Here is a 21,435-nt window from a genome sequence, read left to right as displayed (position 1 = left end):
GCCTGTAATCCCAGGTTCTTGGGAGGCTGAGGCAGGAGAATTGCTTAAATCCGCGAGGCAGAGGTTGCAGTGGGCTGAGAATGTGCCACTGCACTCCATTCTGGGTGACACAGTAAGGCTCTGTCTCAAAAAGAAAATAAAATCTGGATAGAACCCAAGCCTTGCCCTGCAGGTGGTAGGTGGAAAGGAAAAACAGTTTAACTCTGAAGGGGACAAGGGCAGACCCCTATGAGAAACAGAACTGAGTGTGGGAACAAGTGCTTTTTCTTTTCACTCCTGAAGCTGTGAACCTGTAGGAGGAGTGATAATGATCAGATGGGCCACAAGGGAGGGGGAGGCTTTGGGGAGAGAAGGCAAGGACTGGTTGAGAACCTCAGGATCCAAGAACACAGCCAGGAGGCCATAGGGCTCACTGGCCAGTGGGTAGAGGCACGGTTTGCTTCAAGGCCACGGAAGCACCTTGGCTTTGGATAAGAAGAGAGTTTTGTGAGCATTTAGGCAGGATAATTTAGAACAGGGGTTGGCAAGCTTTTTCAGTGAAAGGTTGTATAGTAAATAATTTTAAGTATTTGCTGGCCAATGGTCTCTGTGTAGATAGTACACAAATCACTGGGTGTGGCTGTTTTCCAATAAAACCTGACAAAAATTGGCAGCAGTTCAGATTTAGCTGACCCCTGGAGAGGAAAGAGCATTGGCTTCAAAATCAGCCAGACTGGGCTTCAACTCTAATTCTGACTCCACTAGCCAGATGCGAGTCAGGTGTCTTGATGAGTTTAAGAACTTGGGCTTTCAAAGTGGAGGGCTCTCTGTTCAAGTCCGGCCTTCACCACTCAGGAGCAGCATAACCTTAGACCCTTCTCTGGACTCCCCATTCCAGAAAGCTGTGGCGAGAATCATATGAGAATATGCTAAGCATATATAGATAAACGTAGGTTGAGCACAGCGCCTGCCACATGCTAAGTGCCCAGGAGATTTTAGCGGTTATTATCAGTATTCTCTGAGTGGAGTTTCCTTGTTTGTTAAATGTGGGTAGTATTAGTACCTTTTACCGTGGTTGTAAGGATTACATTCAGTAACAGGTGTGTGAAGTGTCTGGCACAAAGTGGAATGTCAGTGCTAATATTATCCTTTAGAAATGGGAGCCATTCTGCCCTGCCAGAAGCTCTGGAGAAACACTCTTTTTAGACACAAGAGCTCTTCAGTGAAGGAAACAGTATTAGTGGGAATCAGAATCGGGTTGGTGGTCTTCGGTGTCTAATGTGTGATTCAGCAGGGTGTGAGAGGAGTTAGGGGTTGCCTGGCAGTCACTGACGCCGGTGTAGTCTTCCTCTTCCATGATTCATCCATGTTGGTGTGCCCTGTTTTTCTTTGATAAACCCATTGCCCAAGCCAAGTTCTGCTCACTGGCTCCAGAACACAGGTTGCATTGCTCACCTGTGTCTTTGCTTGAGCCCCTACCTGTAATCAGAAGGGTCTTCTCCTCTCCTGATCAGCTGATTTCACCAAGACCCCATTTATAAGCTCGTTCCCCTCTGGCGCCTGTTTCCTGACAGCTCCGCCCCACGATGAATCTGCTTCTCCGAATTCCTATCAATTGCATCCTTGTATTCCTATTGACTTGCTGTCTTGTAGATCCCATTTCTTCAACTAGACTGGGAGTTCTGTAGGGGTGGGATCATGGTTATATTTCCTTGTCTCTGTCTTCCATCCAGTGGATCCACAGTAAATACTCATGGATTTAAAAAAGTAAATGAATTTTTAACTGATGCAAATGTATGTATGTGTGTGTGTGTGTGTGTGTGTGTGTGTGTGTGTATAATAGGCAAGACTGGTAATTCTAGGAATTATCAGCTCTTGTTGACATTTTTTAACTTTATGGAGCACTGCAAAGAAAACTGCCTTTTAAGGGCTTGCTTAAGTTAGAAAGCAATAGAAGTGAAGAATATTCTAGGCCTGGCTCATAAATCCTTCCCAAGCACAATCATCATGCTCTTTCCCTGTCTTCCTGCTGAATAGAGAGCATTTTGAGGACCAAGAGGAAGGTGGACCCACAAAATGAAAGGAGCCTGGATTCCTGAATAGCTGCCTGGAGAGGAGCCAACCAGGAGAGATGCCTGGGAAAGAGGATGCATGTCAGACTTGCATGAGAAATAACACATACACACACACACACACACGCATGCAGTGGGCAATGCCCATGCTTCTTTCCAGTTGGATGTTTTCACATGAGAAGGATGACCATAGATATAGGGCTGAATTAAAGGTAGGCATTGCCTTAATTTTTTTTTTTTTTAAGACGGAGTCTCACTCTGTCATCCAGCCTCAAGTGCAGTGGCATGATTTTGGCTCACTGCAACCTCCGCCTCCTGGGTTCAAGTGATTCTCCTGCCTCAACCTCCCAAGTAGCTGGGACTACAGGCACCCGCCACCATGCCCAGCTAATTTTTGTATTTTTAGTAGAGACAGGGTTTCACCACATTGGTCAGGATGGTCTTGAACTTCTGCCCTTGTGATCTGCCCACCTCAGCCTCCCAAAGTGCTGGGATTACAGGCATGAGCCACTGCGCCGGGCTGGCGTTGCCTTAATTTATGGTGATTGGTACAATCTGAGTATAAATGTATCCCCTATCTAGAGTCTGTGGTTAGTCACTGTTTCAGAATAATGCTCCCACAGGGTTTTGTCTGAGGGTACAGTTGACAACCACGGCATTTCCATCAGCCTCACGCTGCTGATCATGTTTGGATGGGCTACCATCTGCTGAATGATTTGGCTGCAACAGGGACTGACTCACAATTCAGTAACCTGAAATCCATTGTAGTGAGTCATTATGTTCTGTCCAGCTGACACTCAAAGCTGGCAGTCCTCTCTCTGATGGGCTGCTTACAGGAGCCTCCTAATTTGAGATTTAGCGGACATCCTGCTCTAGGATTCAAGGCTCAGTTAAAGTTTCTGTAACTGAGCTGTGAGGGTGAGAGACTCTCAGCAAGCCACAGCCAATAAAGGACCATTGGCATCCCAATGAAATGGGACCCCTGTAACCTGCCCTGATCTGGAGGTGGTCAAGACAGCTCAGCCTTCCAGCTCCCAACCCTGAATTTGGACGTGGCCCACAAAGGCCTGGATCACAGAAAAGACTCATCACACCCTTGCCTTGAAGCCCTGCCTTCACTCTTATGGATCCTTCCTCACACAGTTTTCCTAAGCTCAGTTATCTGTTTTCCCAACCCAAGATGTTGAGCTGTAGCAAGGAGATGATGCAGGGATGAGGAGATGAGAGGCAGGTGTTAGATAAATGACAAGAGCCATCAGAGGAGTCATCACTCGGGGAGGAGAAAATAAACACACCCAGCACACAAAGAATGACATTATTACAGAATACAACAGAGACGTGCATGGTGAATCTCAAGTGCGTGGAAAAAGTAATTTCTGTTCATTGTTGTGGTTTAGATGGTGGAACTGTCACTTTCAGCCTCTGCTAGGAGAAAGCAACCTTTTGCTAGCAACAGAAGAGCCCATCGATTTCAGGCTCTCATCCCAACCTTACCTCCCCGAACCACCCACTTTTCTTCTTTTTTCTTTCTGGGTGTGCACAGAGGAGGGCGCACGGAGACAGGACTTGCTCTGAAAAACCTTCTGCACAGAGGGTTCCCTGGAGGCAGAAATGCCTCTGTGCCTCAGATCCTCATCATCATCACTGACGGGAAGTCCCAGGGGCACGTGGCACTGCCGGCCAAGCAGCTGAAGGAAAAGGGTGTCACTGTGTTTGCTGTAGGGGTCAGGTTTCCCAGGTAAGAGCCTCAGTCATCTTGGGTCAGCCCTCAGGTAGTCAGCCTGGGGATCGCGACATGGCCATGGGAAGAGAGGGGACTGGAAGAGCTGTCCAGATCCGTCCCTGGATCTGTCTTTTCCTCACTTTGCCATTTGGCTCCAGGGCACACACAGGAAGCTCCAATCTTGGGGAGCCTAAGCATTTGCACTGACTTTGGTTTTGTTGGAACACTTGGTTGCAAGTGCCAGAAACTCTGCTGAAATTTATTTGGGCAGAAATGGAAATTCATAGAATCATCTCATTTCACTGGGTGGGATGGGGGTCCCTCGGGTTAGGCAGGAGCCAGGGACTTCAGTGCCATCAAGATTCTTCCACACATCTCTGCTATTCTCTGCCTGTTGCTTCCTCTCTTACCTTGACTTTCTCAGGAAGCTGGAACTGGAGCTGTAGATGGTGCCCAGCTCACATCTCCAGAGCTCCACCCTAGAGAGAAAAGACCCCTTCCCCCAGTTTAACAATCCAAGGAAAGATTCTCATCAGCCTGAGGTAGAGCCTGCTCTTGGGGCCAGGGGAGTGGGAGTCTGGCTACTCCCCCTTTACCCCATTTGTCTATCTGCTGCATAAATAGGGTTTCCTAGAAGAAAGAGGGATACAGATCCTTAATGCTCTTAAACCCAAAAATGGTTGTGACTTATGTTGTGGGCCAATAGTTATTGTGGGTGTTACATGAAGTGACACTGGTCTGGGTACTGTGCCTGCACACAGAAATCTCTATTAATTTTATTACATTATTTAATTTCTCAGTTAATAAATCCAGGATTGTCTTTCTCATGTTGGACATTATTCTAGGTCCTTGGAATACAGAGACAATAATACAAAGTCCCTGCCCTCATGGAGTTTCCATTCTAGAAAAGGAACTAGATAATAAGTGTATGAATAAATATATCATTTCAGATGGAAGTAAAATGCAAAAGGGAAAAATAAAGTAGGGTAAGAGGCTAAAGAATGACAGGGAATAGAGAGGAAAGCTATTTAGATTGGGAGGTCAGTCAAGGCTTCTTTGAGAAATTGATTTTTGAGCAGAAACTTGAGTGAACAGTAAGCCTTCCAAATATCAGGGGAAGGCAGGGCAAGGCAGGCAGGTGGATGGCAAGAGTGCAAAGGCCCTGGGGCAGCAGCTAGGCTGCTGTGTTATAGGAAGGAACAGCCAGACGGCCAGGGAGGGGCTGAAGCCCAGCAAGCAAGCGGCAGAAACACAAGAAGTGAGGGTGGGAGAGGCGGGAGTCAGCCACAGAAACTTGTGGGCATGGAAAAGATGCTGGAGTTCATTGTGAATAGGATGACAGCCTTCGGAGGGTTTTAAGCAGGGGAATGATATCTTCAAAGAATCACATTGGCTGCCGTATAGAGAATAGCCCGACAGGATAGGGGTGGGAGAGGAAATAAGGGGAGAGGGGAAACTGATTAGGAGGCTTTTGGCATGGCTCACATAAGAGATCATGGTGGCTCCTGGAGGAAAGCAGCTGTAGCCCTCAACTTAGGATGCAGTGGTTTGTTGTTACTGTTTTTGAGACACAGTCTTGCTTTGTTACCCAGGCTGGAGTGCATTGGTGTGATCTTGATCTCAGCTCACTGCAGTCTCTACCTCCCGGGTTCAAGCGATTCTCATGCTTCAGCCTTCTGAGTAGCTGGGATTGTAGGTGCACACCACCATACCTGGCTAATTTATTATTATTATTATTATTATTTTTAAGTATAGATGGGGTTTCACCATGTTGGCCAGGCTGGTCTCGAACTCCTGGCCTCAAGCGATCCACCCACTTCAGCCTCCCAGAGTGCTGGGATTATAGGCATGAGCCACCGCGCCTGGGGTGGCTTAGGATATCTTTTGAAGGCAGAGCAATGAGTGGCTGCTACTGAATTGGAGGTGGGTGTGTGAAAGAAGAAATTGAGGATTTTGATTTGAGCCCCAGAGTGAATAGTGGTGCCATCTCCTGACATGGAAAGATAACAAAGGGAGAAGAGCCAGGGACACCAAGTTCTGGTTCAGACGGAGGAAGCTTGAGGTATGCGTCGGACAGCTTAGTGGGGAGCCGATCAGACAGCTGGGTGTGAGAATCTGGAATATGGAAGAGGGGACCGGCACGGAGATTGAAATTTGAAGCGGTTTTTAGAGCTGATATAAGGTCACCTAAGTAGTGGGGACAGGTAGAGAAGATGGCCAATGGCCAGCAAGTGCAGGTCAGAGAGAGGAAGAAGGTAGAGTGATGGAGAATGAAGAGCAGCCAGTAAGGTGAGGACATCCAGGATTGTGCCGTGTCCTGGAGATGGTGACGACATCATCGTCGTCATCATTGTGATCAGCAGCAAGTTGATGTTTAACACAGCCTGCCTTATCCTTCAATGGCTTATTTTGTCTTCTCAAATATAGGCAATATCAACTCCTTGAGAGAGGAGAGAGGGATTTTGCCTCATGGCCTGCTGCCCACCCTTTCCCACACTGTGCCAGACACAGTGCCTTCAGCATAACCATTGCCAAATGTGTGTCCATGAGGGTGGAACCTGCCACGTGGTGGGAATCCCTGTCTCCTTCCCCTCCCTCCCTCCTTCCCTCCATTCCTTCCTCCCCTCCCCTCTCCTCCTTCCCCTTCCCCTTCCTTTCCTTCTTCCCTTCCCTTCTTCCCTTCCCTTCCCTCTTCCCTTCCCTTCCCTCCCCTCCCCTCCCCTCCCCTTTAATTTTAATTTTTTAAAAATTAAAAAATAAAATTAAAATTTAATCTTTAATTTTTTTTTTTTTTGGTAGAGATAAGGTTTCACTGTGTTACCCAGGCTGGTCTCAAACTCCTAAACTCAAGTGATACTCCTGCCTCTGCCTCCCAAAGTACTGGGATTACAGGCATGAGCCACGGCAGGAAGAATCTTTCCCCTTTTGAGCCCCTTCTCTGACGGTTCTCAGCTCTGGTTCAGCATCTGAATTACCTGGCAGCTTGTAAGAAAGTCCGTTGAGGGGGTGGAGGGCTCTGGGGCTGGCAGCACCGCCTACAGGTCGTGGCTGCGCAAAGCTCTCCTGTGTACATGTGACCTCGGGGCTCAGTCCTGGGTCCTGGGAGGAGAGTCTGTTTTATGTGCTTTCAGGGGAGAATGGGAAGTTTTACATAACCTGAATTTTAGAGATGAATAGGGTTTTTGCCCTATCATTAAACCTTGGTCCACCCTGATCGTTTTTCAAGGTCAGGATTCTTCTAGATGTATTACTGACTGTGTATCCTCTTCTAATTTATTTATTTATTTTTTGAGACAGTTTTGCTCTGTCACCCAGTCTGGAGTGCAGTGGCGTGATCTCGGCTCACTGCAACCTCCATCTTCCGGGTTCAAGCGATTCTCTTATCCTAGCCTTCTGATTAGCTGGGATTACAGGCACGCACCACCACTCCCAGATAATTTTTATACTTTTAGCAGAGACGGGGTTTCACCATGTTGGCCAGGCTGGTCTTGAACTACTGACCGTAAGTGATCCACCCGCCTTGGCCTCCCAAAGTGCTGGGATTACAGGCATGAGCCACTGTCCCTGACCTGACTGCGTGTCTTCTTAAAATGAGGTGTCTCCACTTAACCTTTCTTCACCTCCTAGGGCCACCATCTGCACATCATGCTGGCTACCTCCTCTAGATGGCCCCATGTTGCTGGCCTTCGAGTTCTCCTGTCCACTGTTTATCATTCTTCACTGTTTTTATCTGTTTCCAGCTATGCTTACTTGTGCTTTGCTTGCTCACTTAGAACCACGTTCTTTCATTTTCTTTCTGGTTAACTGTTTTCCTCACCAGCTATGGGTCTGATGAAACCAGACACTAAATCTGCGCTGCCATCCACAAGGAGCCCACGGCCTAGGAGATGAGCGGGCGGGAAGAGGTGGGTATAGGGCCACAAGCTGTCACAAACCCTTGGCACAGGTGGGAGGAGCTTCACACGCTGGCCAGCGAGCCAAGAGAGCAGCACGTGCTGTTGGCTGAACAGGTGGAGGACGCCAGCAACGGCCTCTTCAGCACCCTCAGTAGCTCTGCCATCTGCACCAGTGCCATGCCAGGTAAGACCTTCCAGCCTGGAGGGAGTAGAAGGGCCATGTGGGATCGGAGAGGGTTCCCTGAGGCAAGAGGTCGGGACCCAGGAGCCTCCCAGGGAGGGAGGGCAGGCAAGAGAAACGGACCAGTGGCCTCCACCTTGGGTGCCCTGCTGTCTCCCTTTTCTCCCTGGGAAAGCCCTGAGCTTATCTTTGTGGAGGTATAGGGGCCCAGGACTTGAGATCCACATTTAGTAAGTTTCCTGTCCCCTGCTCAGGAGATAGAGCCAAGTCTCCTCCCCCTGCCTTGGTCTACACAGAGGAACACAAGGAGGCTTTGTGCTTGGTGCGAGATCCTTACTTTCTAGTCCTTGTCAGGGTCCACCCAGGAGCCAGAGGGGGAACGTTACGTGGGATGTACATGTGTGCACATTATGTAAAAGCTGTGTGGGGTGGGGCCCAGCAGAGGAGATGCTCAGACACGGATGCCCCGCTGAGCAGGCAGAGCAGGGACCCTCACCCGGAGGTGTGCTATGACCTGAGAAAGCAGAAGGTGGCCAGGCCAGGGATGTGGTGGAGCCTCCCAGGAGCGGGAGCAGCTGCTGGGAGTGTGCGTGGCAAGGAGAGGCGGAACCCTGTCTCCTCCATTGCTGTGGGTGTGTGTTGTGAACACAGACTGCAGGGTCGAGGCTCACCCCTGTGAGCGCAGGACATTGGAGATGGTCCGGGAGTTCGCTGGCAACGCCCCGTGCTGGAGAGGATCGCGGCAGACCCAGGCAGTGCTGGCTGCACTCTGTCCCTTCTACAGGTTTGTCTGCAGGGTCTGGGCTTGGCCTGGGTAGAGATGGAGGCCCCCGACCCCGAGCACTCACAAGCTGCGGGAGGGTAGCACTTTGGGGTTCTGCCATGATGGTTGTGACGGATCGAAGGGGAGACCTGGGAGAGAGCCAGGGACATAGCATGGGAGAACAGGGAGAGGCACAATTACTCACTGGGTGCCTTAACATGCAGCCGAGGCACCCAGGGCGAGCACCGTTGCCAAGGTCACAGGCATTCTGCAAGACTAGGGAGCGAGCCAAGAGCTGCCCTGCAGGGCAGTGGTCTGCACTTGTGATATTGACTTAGTACTTTGGTTCCTCTGACACCAGTTTCCACATTAGAGGGGCTGAGTGAGGCAAGAGGATCGAGATCCTCCGATGAATCCCAGTCAGGGAGGCTGTAGGATGCTGGGTTCTTTGGAATTGGAGCCCAGGCACCCAAGAGCACTTGCTGCCCGGCCGCCAGCTCATCCCTCCCAACACCGCCGGCACTGTCCCTGGGCACTTTGTTTAGACTACCCCGCCATTCAGCACCTCTGTCTGGAGCTCAGTGATCCTGCCACTCTCCCTTTCCAGGGGGGGCTGGGGCAGTGTTTGAATCGGCTACATCTTTGCCCCTTGGCTCTCTCCCAGTGATGAGCTCACAGCACAGCGCACAGCAGTGGAGTGGATTGGCTGAGAAGCCTCAGGGCTGTGCTGGACTGATGGAGAATCCAAAGACTGTTTCTCTGGGAATGGATAGCCCCCTATATGAGGGTTGGAGGAGAGGGGGCCTCCTGCCACGCTGGGGCCACCACAGGCTCTCCTCAGCACCCAAGCTCTCAAGTGAAAGGAGGAGTTTATTCGTTCCTTGGTGGCCACATTCTAAGTGCCTGTTCTGAGCCGGGCAATATGTGATAAGGAGACAGCACAGTTGCTGCCCCCAGGGAATCGTGGTCTAGAGCAGGGAATTGGGAAAGGAGACCAGCGGCCACCCTGAGGCATCCTAGGTGCTGGGGCAGAGTCTGTCCTCTCTGGGATGTCACAGAGAAGGGGCTACTCGAGCAGTTTTGCAAGACTTGGAACCATGGCAGTGGGCAAGGCACTCAGACCCGGGAGCAGCTGGGAGAGGCTGGTGGCTGCAGTGTAGACTACGTGGGCCTTGTGTTCAGACTTTGCTGTCAGGCTGCTGAATTTCTGATCCCAGCAGCACCACTGGGGAGCTTTGAACTTACCACTGCATGTTTCTGTGTTTGAAAAGGGGCGTGGTAATCATTTGCACCTGCCTTGCAGGGTTGTTGAGAGCAAGCAGTGATTTAATAGGTAGATGCAATAATATTGCAGCTCCTAGAATGAAGCATTTGGGAGCTCTTCATCCATTTCCTCAGTCCGGAAATACATACTGAGAGCCTCCTGGGCTCCCAGTGCTCACCCAGGTCCTGGAGGAATCAGCACCAGGATCTCAGAAACACATCTGCTCTCACAAGTGATGTTCCAGCCATTCCAAAATGAATACAGAACATAACCTGTTGAGTGGTGGCAGGTGCTGTGGAGGAAAATGACAGCAAGATGGGGATGTGGAGGGGTAGGTGAGTGGCTGGGGCAAGGTTACAGTTTGAAATAGGGTGGCCAGGGAGGGCCGTGCAGAGAATGTGGCATTTGTGTCCAGACCTAGGGAGGCGGGGCAAGCTGTGTACAGGTCCCTCCAGAGCCCTGTTGATAGTGTCAGCTCCATAAATGCTGATTTCCAGGGCAGGCCTGAGCTGGGGACAGGGAGGGCCCCAGGGAGCTTTCTGGGCTAGGACTTGTGGCTTTATGAAGTCACTAAGAGTAGACATGAAAGGGAAAACAATTTCTCTCGAATGAGCTGGTACTTTGGCAACCTTTGTTTTTCTTTTTAGTTTTATTTTTTTTGAGACAAGATCTTGCTCTGTCACCAGGATGGAGCACAGTGGAGTGATCATGGCTCAGTGCAGCTTCAAACTTCCAGACTCAAGTGATCCTCCCACTTCAGCCTCCTAAGTAGTCAGGACTACAGACACGACCGCTGTGGCCGAATAATTTTTAAATTTGTTTTTGTAGAGATGGGGGTCTCACTATGTTGCCCAAGCTGGTCTTCAATTCCTGAGCTCAAGCCATCTTCCTGCCTCGGCCTTTCGTAGTGCTGGGCTAACAGGCGTGAGCCGCCACGCCCAGCCTTGGCAACCTTTATTTCAGCAACACCATGAGCTCTTAGTTGACTTGGCTTTTATTCTATTTTACCCCAGGGAAGACCCTGCCCTAGAGGGGCACCTGGTTGGACTGCCTCTAGGGTGGGCAGCCCAGGGTGGGATCTCATTGGGAGAAACCTGATTTGGAGAACTTTAGGGAAATTTTTTGCCAAGGACCAAGAGTCTCCTCAGGTGAGGCCATCCCAGGAGCAGTTGCCAACCCAGAGTGGGGCTTTCTGCCCCTGGATGAGGAACTGCTCCTGTGGCAGCAGGGCACATGGCCCGAGAGACTCCGGAGAGGCACAAGTGAGGTCCAGAGGGCAGAGTGGGGGGCTTTGGAGTCAGATGGTCACCAGCTCTGCAGCGATCCAGTTACTTTGTGATCTCAAGGACACCTAAGTCAGCCCTTGGAACCCATTTCCCTATCTGGAACCATCTCTTCCAGTAGCTGTGGTTCATGGAACACCCGCAGGTGGAAGGCACCCCAGGAATGGTGGCTGCTGTGTTATCACAGAGTGTTAGTCTCCAGCACACCTGAGAAGTCAGTGAGTCCAGTGGCTTGCAAGTCTCGAACTGCAGAGCCTCGTGTGGACACTTGCTGTGCACACCAGATAGAGGCAGCACACCTGGGGAGCAGGGGCTGGGCTGGGGCACCCCGGGAGGCCTAGAGCCTTGTTCCCTCAGTCCTCTCCTCTCCCCTTTGACGCTTTAAGGAATACAGTTGAAAACTGCAGATAGAATTGCTATACAAAGAGGGAACGGAAGGCCAGAGAAGGAAAGTAACATGCTTGGGGTCACACAGCCAAAATCCAGTTGGCCAGTTCCCAATATTTCTCTCCCTACTGTGTTGTGAGCCTCAGAAAGTAACTTATAGTAAAAAGCCATTGCCACAGTTAGGAGTTTGGCATGTGGATGTCTCTAACTTCAGATGTGTCAGCCAGCTTATATTACCTTGTTTGTTGTTGTTTGAGATGGAGTCTCATTTTGTCACTCAGGCTCTGTAGTGCAGTGGTGCAATCTCAGCTCGCTGCAACCTCTGCCTCCCGGGTTCAAGTGATTCTCCTGCCTCAGCCTCCTGAGTAGCTGAGATTACAGGCGCATGTCATCATACCCAGCTAATTTTTGTATTTTTAGCAGAGACGGGGTTTCATCACGTTGGCCTGGCTAGTCTCGAACTCCTGACCTCAGGTGATCCCCCTGCTTCAGCCTCCCAAAGTGGTGAGATTACAGGTATGAGCCACTGAGCCCGGACTATTTTCTTTTTTTGTTTGTTTTTAATTGTCACTGGACAGTTTGAAACATTCCCTACTCTATGTGCAAAGAAAAGTTAGGGTAGAATCAAGAAAGAAAACAAGGAAGTCTTTCTTGACTCATTTCTACATTGGAATCTTCTACCAACTTTTGGTGTTGTAAATAATCTTCCGTTTTCTGCCCTCCCTTTACACCCCTGATCTGTCTATCATTCTGTTTACTTGGATTGTAGCTGGAAGAGAGTGTTCCGAACCCAGCCCACCACCTGCTACAGGACCGCCTGCCCAGGTACCGTCTTCCTCTTGCATTTACCAGGTCTTCCAGGGCCCTGGCCCCAGGCTGCTTTGTAAAGAAAGGGGCTTTTACAGTCCTGGGACAGAGCGTGGAGTTGCAGCTGGCTCCAGGGCAGAGGGATGGGGCACCTGGGAGGCAGAGGAGAGTATGCTCTCCACTCACTCGATGGTGTTTTCTCATTAAGATTGGAGTGGCGGCTTTGGGGTTACTCCCCTGAACCAGTGTTTTGTGCATTAGTGAGAGGCAGAGAAAGGCAGGCACTGAGCACCAGCTTTGCAGACATCCTCAAAGCCAGCACCAAAGTGAGGGCAAGACACCTGAGAGATTTCCTCCTCTGTAAAATGGGGTGATGTTTGCCCGATGTCTGGAAGCTCACTTCCCTTCTCCATACAAAAAGAGGCATCGTACGTGAGGTCCTGGTGAAGATTCAGTATGTACCCATGGAAGTACTCCTTCAGCTGTAAAATCCCAAATTAACATGAGGAATCAGTGATGCCATTATGCATCACTCAGCCTGGTTCCCCAGTGTGACCTCACTGTCCCTCACCTGGGGTGCTAGTGACCCCACTGACCTGGGAGCTAGAAATTGCACTTGAATGTGTATATGTCAGTCCTGGGATGGATTTGCTGCTCCCAATCAGTAGCCTGCCTCCCGAAAGTCATGCCAGCAGTTAGACACACAGGCAGGTAGTGAGGGTCCCTATTTGGCATTAGGTGATCCCTTCAGCATGTCCTCAAGGTTTACAGTTCTAGCATCACGGCCTCTGAAGCATAGAAGGATCTGAGAGAGGGGCTATTTCTGCTCAGAAATTAGCGTTTGAGGACTTATGGTTTGGAAACTAGAGTGAAACAGCTTTCAGTTCCAGCTCTGCCTCACACCAGTGATCTGACCTGGGGCACATGACTTCTGTTCATTGAGCTTCAGCTTTCTCATCTGTCAGATAGCGTTTTTACAGTTCCTACCTCATAAGGTTGTGACAATGAAATGAGACCATGCATGTATCATGCTTAGTGCAGTCCCTGGCACGTAGTAGATGCTCAGTTAAAAGCCACTGATGTTACTGATGTCAGTGAGACCCCAGTTATTTCCATGGTCTTCCGGCTGCTACGACAGCAGGCCCTGCGAGGTGCCCAGACTCAACCTCAATCTTTTCTGCCTTTGAAAAGGTCTGTATTTTAATTACAGTGATGTGACCATCAAGTAACAGATCAATATTTTTAAGCAAAAAGGACAAGAAAATGCCAGTCTCAATTGCGACCACATTCAGTGGCTTATCCAACCCTTGGAATACATGAACACATGAAGACCCTGTTTTCTGTCACCCTGGGAAGGAGGTCCATGGTTTCAGTTACATTTTGTAATAATTGATAAGGAAAGTGATGAGACGCTCAGGCAGGAACCACAGGGAATCACAGATCAGACACTTCAGAATCGGCCTGCTTTTGACACAGGCTGTGGCTTCCCATGTAAACTTTCAGCTTTGAAGAGGCCTTGCTCATAATTTGCACCTCACATCCAAAAGTCAATACTGTCATTACCTGTTGGGGAGTGTGTGTTTTGTGCTGAGACTTTCTGTGGATTAATTTATTTAATCCTCACACCAACCCCACAAATGAGTTCAGTTCCCATCAGTTCTTTTTAGGTGAGGATATGAAGCCGGGAGAGGTTAATTAAGGTGCCCGAGGAAGTGGAAGAGGCATGTTCAGTGCCCAGCAGCCCGGCTGCAGGATCAGAAGGCTTGTGTGCTTTGCTCTGCCAGGTGCAAAGGCCATTAAGAACCCCGTATAGAACTTAGAAGACAGGTCCCTGTCAGCACCACAGCTTTCCCGGAGTCTTGAGATACCCACACTTGGTGCTACTGGGAGCTTCCTCCTTGCCAAGCTCCAGTCTGACAGTAGTTCACCACACAGAGCCTTCCCAAGCCTGCTACAGAGCGTCCTTTACCAGCTGTGCCCAGCCCCTCCTTTATAAACTCGGTAGTGCTTTTCCCTCTCTGCTGCAGGTTTCCTGGTGGACCCTGGGGGATGGAAGGGGCTGGTCCCCACTAGAGCAGGCAGCCAGTTGCACCCCCACCTCTGGCCAGCCCTCTCTGCTTCTCTGTGCTGTGGTGCTTAGTGGTTAATGGGCAACTCTCTGATAGGTCCTTGTGACTCACAGCCCTGCCAGAATGGAGGCACGTGTGTTCCCGAAGGACTGGACGGGTACCAGTGCCTCTGCCCGCTGGCCTTCAGAGGGGAGGCTAACTGTGGTACGTATGCCCCGGCCCTGCAAGACTGACCCCTGGGCAGCAGGGAGAGGACAGGCTCCCCTTCTCACTGCCCACCCTTCCAGCTGCTGGGTAGAAACTGGCCCTCAAACCATCTGCTTTCCAATGCACCCCTGGTCTGCTGTTCACGTGGCGCAGCCTCTCAGTGCTCCGTGAGTAGATAATTCGGGTGGCTGAGCTCTGGCTGAGACAGTGGCTCCCAGCTTATAGCTGCAGAATGGCCATTGCTTGAAGTTTGAGCACTGCCCAGCCCAGCTGAAGGCAGGAGTCTGCCCAACTCTGGCTCCCAGTTCTGGGGAGAGTCTTTTCTTCTCTATGCTATGAAAGCAGAGCAAGGAGCCCCAATTCCTTTTGATTTTAGAGGTATGAAATGAAGATGATAGTAGGCTTTACCTCATTGGGTGGTTGAGAATTTTAAGTGAGATTATGTAAAATGTTTAGTACTATGCTTGGTGCATATAAGGGCTTGCTGAATAATAACACTTAAAAATGTGATACTGAGTTAGTTGAAGATCTATATGAAAACCATTAATCTTGACCTTGTACCTCACAACTCTACCAGAAGTCCATTCTAGCATGGCTCTAGACCTCCACGCAGAAGGCAAAGCAGTGAAGCCTCTAGAAGCAAACACAGGAGCATATCTTCATGATCTTGAGGTTGACAAAGATTTCTCAGCACATACACAAGACTACCCATAAAGGGAAAAAATAACATAGATGGCATTTTTCTTTTTAAAAAGTGGTCAGATGGAAACCCTTAGTGAGTGCCAGGAGGGAGAGTGCCATGTGCGGCCTTGTCTCTAACTCTGAGATGAGCCACCGGTCACTTAACCCTGGGTGGCCACAGTTTCTCTGCCCCATCTCCTCCTGGGAGGGAGTTCCTCCTGCCCTGCGTGGTGCTTAGGCATCTCGGGTGGGACAGATCATATACTGTTTGGCCACGGCTTGACAGTGAGTGTTGCTGTGATCCCCGCAGCCCTGAAGCTGAGCCTGGAATGCAGGATCGACCTCCTCTTCCTGCTGGACAGCTCTGCAGGCGCCACTCTGGATGGCTTCCTGCGGACCAAAGCCTTTGTGAAGCAGTTTGTGCAGGCCGTGCTGAGCGAGGACTCTCGGGCCCGAGTGGGTGTGGCCACGTACAGCAGGGAGCTGCTGGTGGCAGTGCCCGTGGGAGAGTACCAGGATGTGCCTGACCTGGTCAGGAGCCTCGATGGCATCCCCTTCCGTGGTGGCCCCACACTGACGGGCAGTGCCTTGCGGCAGGCAGCAGAGCGTGGCTTCGGGAGCGTCACCAGGACAGGCCAGGATCGGCCACGTAGAGTGCTGGTTCTGCTCACTGAGTCACGCGCCGAGGATGAGGTGTCCGGCCCAGCTCGTCACGTAAGGGCGCGAGGGCTGCTCCTGCTGGGCGTAGGCAGTGCGGCCAGGCGGGCAGAGCTAGAGGAGATCACGGGCAGCCTGAAACACGTGATGGTCTACTCAGACCCTCAGGACCTGCTCAACCAAATCCCTGAGCTGCAGGGGAAGCTGTGCAGCCAGCCGCGGCCAGGTAAGGTCCTAGCTGGTCAGTGGGCAGGTCCTCCCTCCTCTTGGCCACCACCTAACCATCATTCTCTGCCAGCACCTGTGTTAGGGGCTGAAACCACAGCCCCACTCTTTCAGGTACCAGTCACATAACAATTTCTCAGTTAACTTTTTAATAAAATGGAACTGATAGTAGTACCTCCTGAGAGGCCTTTAGTGAGAATTAAATGAGATAAGCAGTGTACATGCTTGGTACAGAGCAAGCACTCAGCAAACCCTAGGTGTTGCTGTTAGCATTATTCATCACGATTTTATTGTTGTTACAAAGAGCTGTGAACCTACTAAGCAGGCTCCAGAGGGGCAGCTTCCTGGCTCCTTTGATGGGAACTCACAGAAGGAAGTACATTCCTGGTGCACACACATACAGATGCACGCACATGCACACGTGCTGCTGCAGCCATACACAACTGAAACAAACGCTTCCTGAGAGGATACTAATCCTGTCTTCCTCGGATGCATTCTGACATTTTTCTCTTCTGTTTTTCAAGCCATGAAGTTGATTTTTTTATGACCCCTATTGGAAGGCACTCTAGAGAACACTGTCCCCGCATGGAGGCCTGGCCAATGGCCAGAGATGTTGTCGCTGAGACATGTCCTTTTTTTTTTCTTTTGAGACAGGGTCTCGCTCTGTTACCAAGGCTGGAATGCAGTGGCACGATCATAGCTCCCTGCAGCCTCCAGTTCCTGGGCTCATGTGATCCTTCCACCTCAGCCTCCTGAATAGCAGGACTACAGGTGCACAACACCATGCCCAGCTAATTGTTTAATTCTTTATAGAGATGTGGTCTTGCTATGTTTCCCAGACTGGGCTTCAACCCCTGGCCTCAAGCAATCCTCCCACTTCAGCCTTCCAAAGTGCAGGGATTACAGGCATGAGTGAAATACATCCTTTGTAGGGCTCCTGGAGTTCTCCGCTTGCTAGGTGGGCATGGGAAGCTACGGATGCCATTCTGCTTCTCAACCCTGATGCCACCACTGTCCCCAAGGCAGGAGGCTTTCTCTCCTGTAAGGGAGAAGGACGGATTGGCTGCCCACTCCCACCCTGCCCCTCCAGGCTGGTCTAAGTGCTTTTGTTCTACTTTTTTGTTTTGTTCGTTTTTATTTAAAATAACAGTTGTAGATTTATAGGAAAAAAAAATTGACAATAGGGGAGAGTTCCCTATAACCCCCACCCAGTTTCCCCTCCCTTTAACACCTTGCATTAGTATGGTACATTATTACCATTAACAAACCAATATTGATACATTATTTAGTGATCCATGCTTGATTCATATTTGTTTACTTTTTACCTAATGTCATTTCTCTGTACCAGAGTCCCATCAAGGACTCCACAATGCATATATTCAGCCCGTCTTCCCTGTAGCTGTGATAGTTTCTCAGGCTTTCCTGGTGTGGGAGTGGTTTTAAAATCTGATTATTTTTAAATAATCAAAGCATCAGATCCGCTGACTCCATACTTAGAATTTCCAGTGGCTCCCCTTTGCACTTGAAATAAAACCCAAATTCCTTCCCCTGGCTTCTGAGAGCTCCCTGTGGCCTGGTCCTTGCTGGCCTCTCTGCATCCCCTGCGTGGGAGAGGCCTTCTGGCTCATACTTACTTGTCTTTCAGTTCTTAGCTGAAATGTCACCTCCCCAGAGAAGCTCTGATCCCTTTTCCCAGTCTTGTTATGTTACCCTATTGGTCTCTCTCGGAGTCCCCTGCTTTTCTCTCCACGCTGCTGATATCATTTGTAATTCTATGTATATTTCATGTCTGTTCCCCTAGACTGTCAGCCTGTTGACAGCAGGCATGGGTCCATTTTATCTGATTAGTGCCCTGCATACTGGGGATGTATGAAGGCACAGGTGAAGATGCTATCACAAAGGGCTGCCCAAAAACCCCATGGGTTACATAAGACAGGAACTTACAGAGTTCAGAGGTGAGTGGTCCAGGCCAGCAGGGCTTGGTCATCTTATGGCTTCCACCTTGAGGTGGAAGTTTGAAATTGATCACATCCCATCAGATAGACACGTGGCTACCCTCACTGCCAGGGAGGCTAGGAAAGGTGGTCTGGCTGGGCACTCATCTTCCTGCTAATTTCTAGGAAAGGACTGTTCTGAGACTAAGAGCAGGCATGGAGGGTGGATTCTGCAGTGAACAGAGCACTCTGGCTGACCTGGGCCCCACCCAACCCAGCAGTCCCTGGGGCCCATGGCGGGGCTCTGGCTGGCAGATCCACTGCTAAAGCCCCTCTGCTTGCTCCTGCAGGCTGCAAGACACGAGCTCTGGACCTCGTCTTCATGTTGGACACCTCCACCTCAGTAGGGCCTGAGAACTTTGCTCAGATGCAGAGCTTTGTGAGAAGCTGTGCTCTCGAGTTTGAGGTGAACCCTGATGTGACACAGGTCGGCCTGGTGGTGTATGGCAGCCAGGTGCAGACTGCCTTCGGGCTGGACACCAAACCCACCCGGGCTGCGGTGCTGCGGGCCATTAGCCAGGCCCCCTACCTGGGTGGGGTGGGCTCGGCCGGCACTGCCTTGCTGCACATCTATGACAAGGTGATGACTGTCCAGAGGGGCGCCCGGCCTGGTGTCCCCAAAGCTGTGGTGGTGCTCACAGGTGGGAGAGGCGCAGAGGATGCAGCTGTCCCTGCCCAGAAACTGAGGAACAATGGCATCTCTGTCTTGGTTGTGGGCGTGGGGCCTGTTCTAAGCGAGGGTCTGCGGAGGCTTGCTGGTCCCTGGGACTCCCTGATCCATGTGGCAGCTTATACCAACCTGCAGTACCATCAGGACGTGCTCATTGAGTGGCTGTGTGGAGGTGAGTCGGGGAATCCACACCCTCATGGCCGCCTCCATGGCAGGCCCTCAGCCTGAGCCTTCACATATGTCATTACAAGGATGGCAGCTCTTCCCAGCCACTGAGCACTTGCTTCCCAAGTGCCAGGTTCTGTGCTAAATCCCATGCTTACATCAAATCCTCCAGTAGGCATAACTGCCCCCATTTCACATTTAAGGTGCAGAAAATAGATAACTCACTCCCAAACTTGAGAATTTATGCACTCCTGTGAAACAGAACACATTTTTAGGTTACCCACAAGCTCCCTAAGGGTCTAAAGATCCCACATTGACACTGACTTGGGCAGTGACAGAGCCCAGAGAAAACGGCCAGGCCAGCCTGAATCCAAGGCTTCCTTTTGCCAGTGACGACCTCTTCACCTTCTTGAATGTCTGCCATGTGTATGGCACATCTGAGCAGTGGAATCTCCATGAGTCTGTAGGAGATCTGGGTCTTACTAACCTACCCAAGTAGCATCCAGCACCAACCATGAGCTACCAGGGCAAAGGGAGACGCGACTCTAGTAGCCTTGCATCTCTACGGGGCTTACGGTGGGGGTCTTTGGGTCTAACTCATGCCTGGCCTGGCGGGTGTGTTCTCCATGGTAGAAGCCAAGCGGCCAATCAACCTCTGCAAACCCAACCCGTGCATGAACGAGGGCAGCTGCGTCCTGCAGAATGGAAGCTACCGCTGCGAGTGCCAGGATGGCTGGGAGGGCCCCCACTGCGAGAACCGTGAGTGGAGCTCTTGCTCTGTATGTGTGAGCCGGGGATGGTACTGTGAGTCCTGCCAAGTCCCACAAACTCAGCAGAAGGCAGGTTCTAAAACATTGATCCAGTGGAAGGAATTATTCAATCATTTATTTATTTACCCACGAAACATTTAGTGAGTACCTCCTGCATCCCAGGCATTGTTTTAAGTGCGAGAACATAGCGGTAAACAAATGAATACCACCTCTGCCCTCATGGAGCTTCCATTCTAATGTGGACACAGACAACAGCAAGTTAATTGTCATACAACACGTGGTGTGTTAGACAGTGCTAAGCACCCTGGAGAAAGTAATGATAACTAGCAGGGAGGCCTTGGTTGGGAGCACAGTGAATCCAGGGTACAGGGAGGCAGGGGTGGGAGCTGCTGGAAACTCTTTTGGGGTGTTTTCTATTTGCTCAGTAAAACGGGAGGAACAGCTCAGAGTGAGGAAGAGGAGGCGGCACTGGAGGTTTGAGAGAAAAGATAGTAAGTGACAGTCAAGAGAAGGGTAACAGGTTAGGACCTAGAGAGTGATCGTTGGGAGGTAATAGGGGCCCACTTATGGCTCCTGTTCCTGAGTTTGAAGTTAGAACAACCAGAAATCAGAAGATCAGTCTAGTCAGAGCCTTGGGTTTTTGGCTACCGGCAGAGGTTAGCTTCCTGAGGCCAGGGAGAGGGTGTAGAGGACAATCAGATGGGGTCTCTAATCTGGCATCTTCTGCTGGGGGCGAGGTGGGTTGTGGAGTAAGGGCAGGGGCTGCTGGTGGGCCAAGAAGGGGATGCAGACACTCCTGTCCTCAGAGTTCACTTCCTTCCCCAGGGTTCTTGAGAGGAGATGCCCCAGAGGCACGTGGCTCCCTCGCAGGAGGGCAGCAGCTGTACCCCTCCCAGCAACTGCAGAGAAGGCCTGGGCACTGAAATGGTGCCTGCCCTCTAGAAGGTCTGTTCCCTTGGGGTCCTTCCTGCTGTGTCCAGAACCGCTATCTCACCAAGGTAGGAGGATGTCCCGACTGCAGCCATGCTGCTTAGGGACAAGAAAGCAGCCGATGTCACTGGCTAAGGACATTGTTGAAACCTTTTGATGTGTAAGTAAAGACCGACTTTCTGTACCGGCTTGTGCCTTGTTGACGCTATGTCATCTGCCACCTTTCCCTTGATAAACAAGGGGTCCTGGAGACCTAAATTTGGTGGTCTGTCTGACGTTCCTTTGCCCACAATCAGTGCTAGCCAGAACATTGTTGACATAGTAATGCCCAGCAGAGGCCTTTACTTTTGGACCTCGAAGGCCATGGCCTTTCAAAATGGAAAGCAGCAGCTTTTCCGCCTCCCCAAGACATTCTGGATGCATTTGCATTGAGTCTGAAAAGGGGCTTGAGTGGCATCTGTGACTTCTGGTGACTGCATTTTGTGTGTGGGAGAGACTTGAAAAGATTCCAGACTGAAATGTGACCAGTTAACCAGCTTGCTTGATGATGGGGGAGAGGCTGAGTGTGCAACTGGCCAAGGTCTGGGGGGCCACATGAAATTTGTCTGAGTAGTGAGCAGTGTCCACTTGAAGGGCCTTTCTTTTAAAAAAGTTTATGGCTGGAGGCTGTGGCCCATGCCTGTAATCCCAGCACTTTGGGAGGCTGAGGTGG

At 50.7% G+C, this 21,435-nt stretch overlaps 1 protein-coding gene and 1 long non-coding RNA gene across 2 annotated transcripts in view; one reads left to right on the top strand and one right to left on the bottom strand.

The window, feature by feature from the left end:
* Positions 1 to 21,434, top strand: part of VWA2 (von Willebrand factor A domain containing 2) — a 52,781-nt gene extending 31,347 nt beyond the window's left edge. The window contains exons 6-14 of the mRNA XM_017543862.2: positions 3,595 to 3,789; positions 7,721 to 7,854; positions 8,503 to 8,635; positions 12,318 to 12,373; positions 14,521 to 14,628; positions 15,623 to 16,195; positions 18,479 to 19,030; positions 19,657 to 19,782; positions 20,619 to 21,434. Of these exons, the coding sequence (XP_017399351.1) occupies positions 3,595 to 3,789; positions 7,721 to 7,854; positions 8,503 to 8,635; positions 12,318 to 12,373; positions 14,521 to 14,628; positions 15,623 to 16,195; positions 18,479 to 19,030; positions 19,657 to 19,782; positions 20,619 to 20,716 (1,975 nt within the window). The 3' untranslated portion in view covers positions 20,717 to 21,434. The remainder of the gene's footprint in view (positions 1 to 3,594; positions 3,790 to 7,720; positions 7,855 to 8,502; positions 8,636 to 12,317; positions 12,374 to 14,520; positions 14,629 to 15,622; positions 16,196 to 18,478; positions 19,031 to 19,656; positions 19,783 to 20,618) is intronic.
* LOC108314789 lies at positions 19,890 to 20,625 on the bottom strand. Its single transcript, XR_001829658.2, has 2 exons — positions 20,161 to 20,625; positions 19,890 to 20,129 (listed from the first exon to the last, which is right to left on the bottom strand). It is a non-coding gene; the product is annotated as an uncharacterized LOC108314789 (long non-coding RNA).
* Position 21,435: the final 1 nt, after the last annotated feature.

This window comes from Cebus imitator, unplaced genomic scaffold, assembly GCF_001604975.1.
Source record: "Cebus imitator isolate Cc_AM_T3 unplaced genomic scaffold, Cebus_imitator-1.0 Scaffold161, whole genome shotgun sequence".
In the NCBI taxonomy this organism is placed as follows: Eukaryota; Metazoa; Chordata; class Mammalia; order Primates; family Cebidae; genus Cebus; species Cebus imitator.
This window is presented reverse-complemented; position numbering and strand designations above follow the sequence as displayed.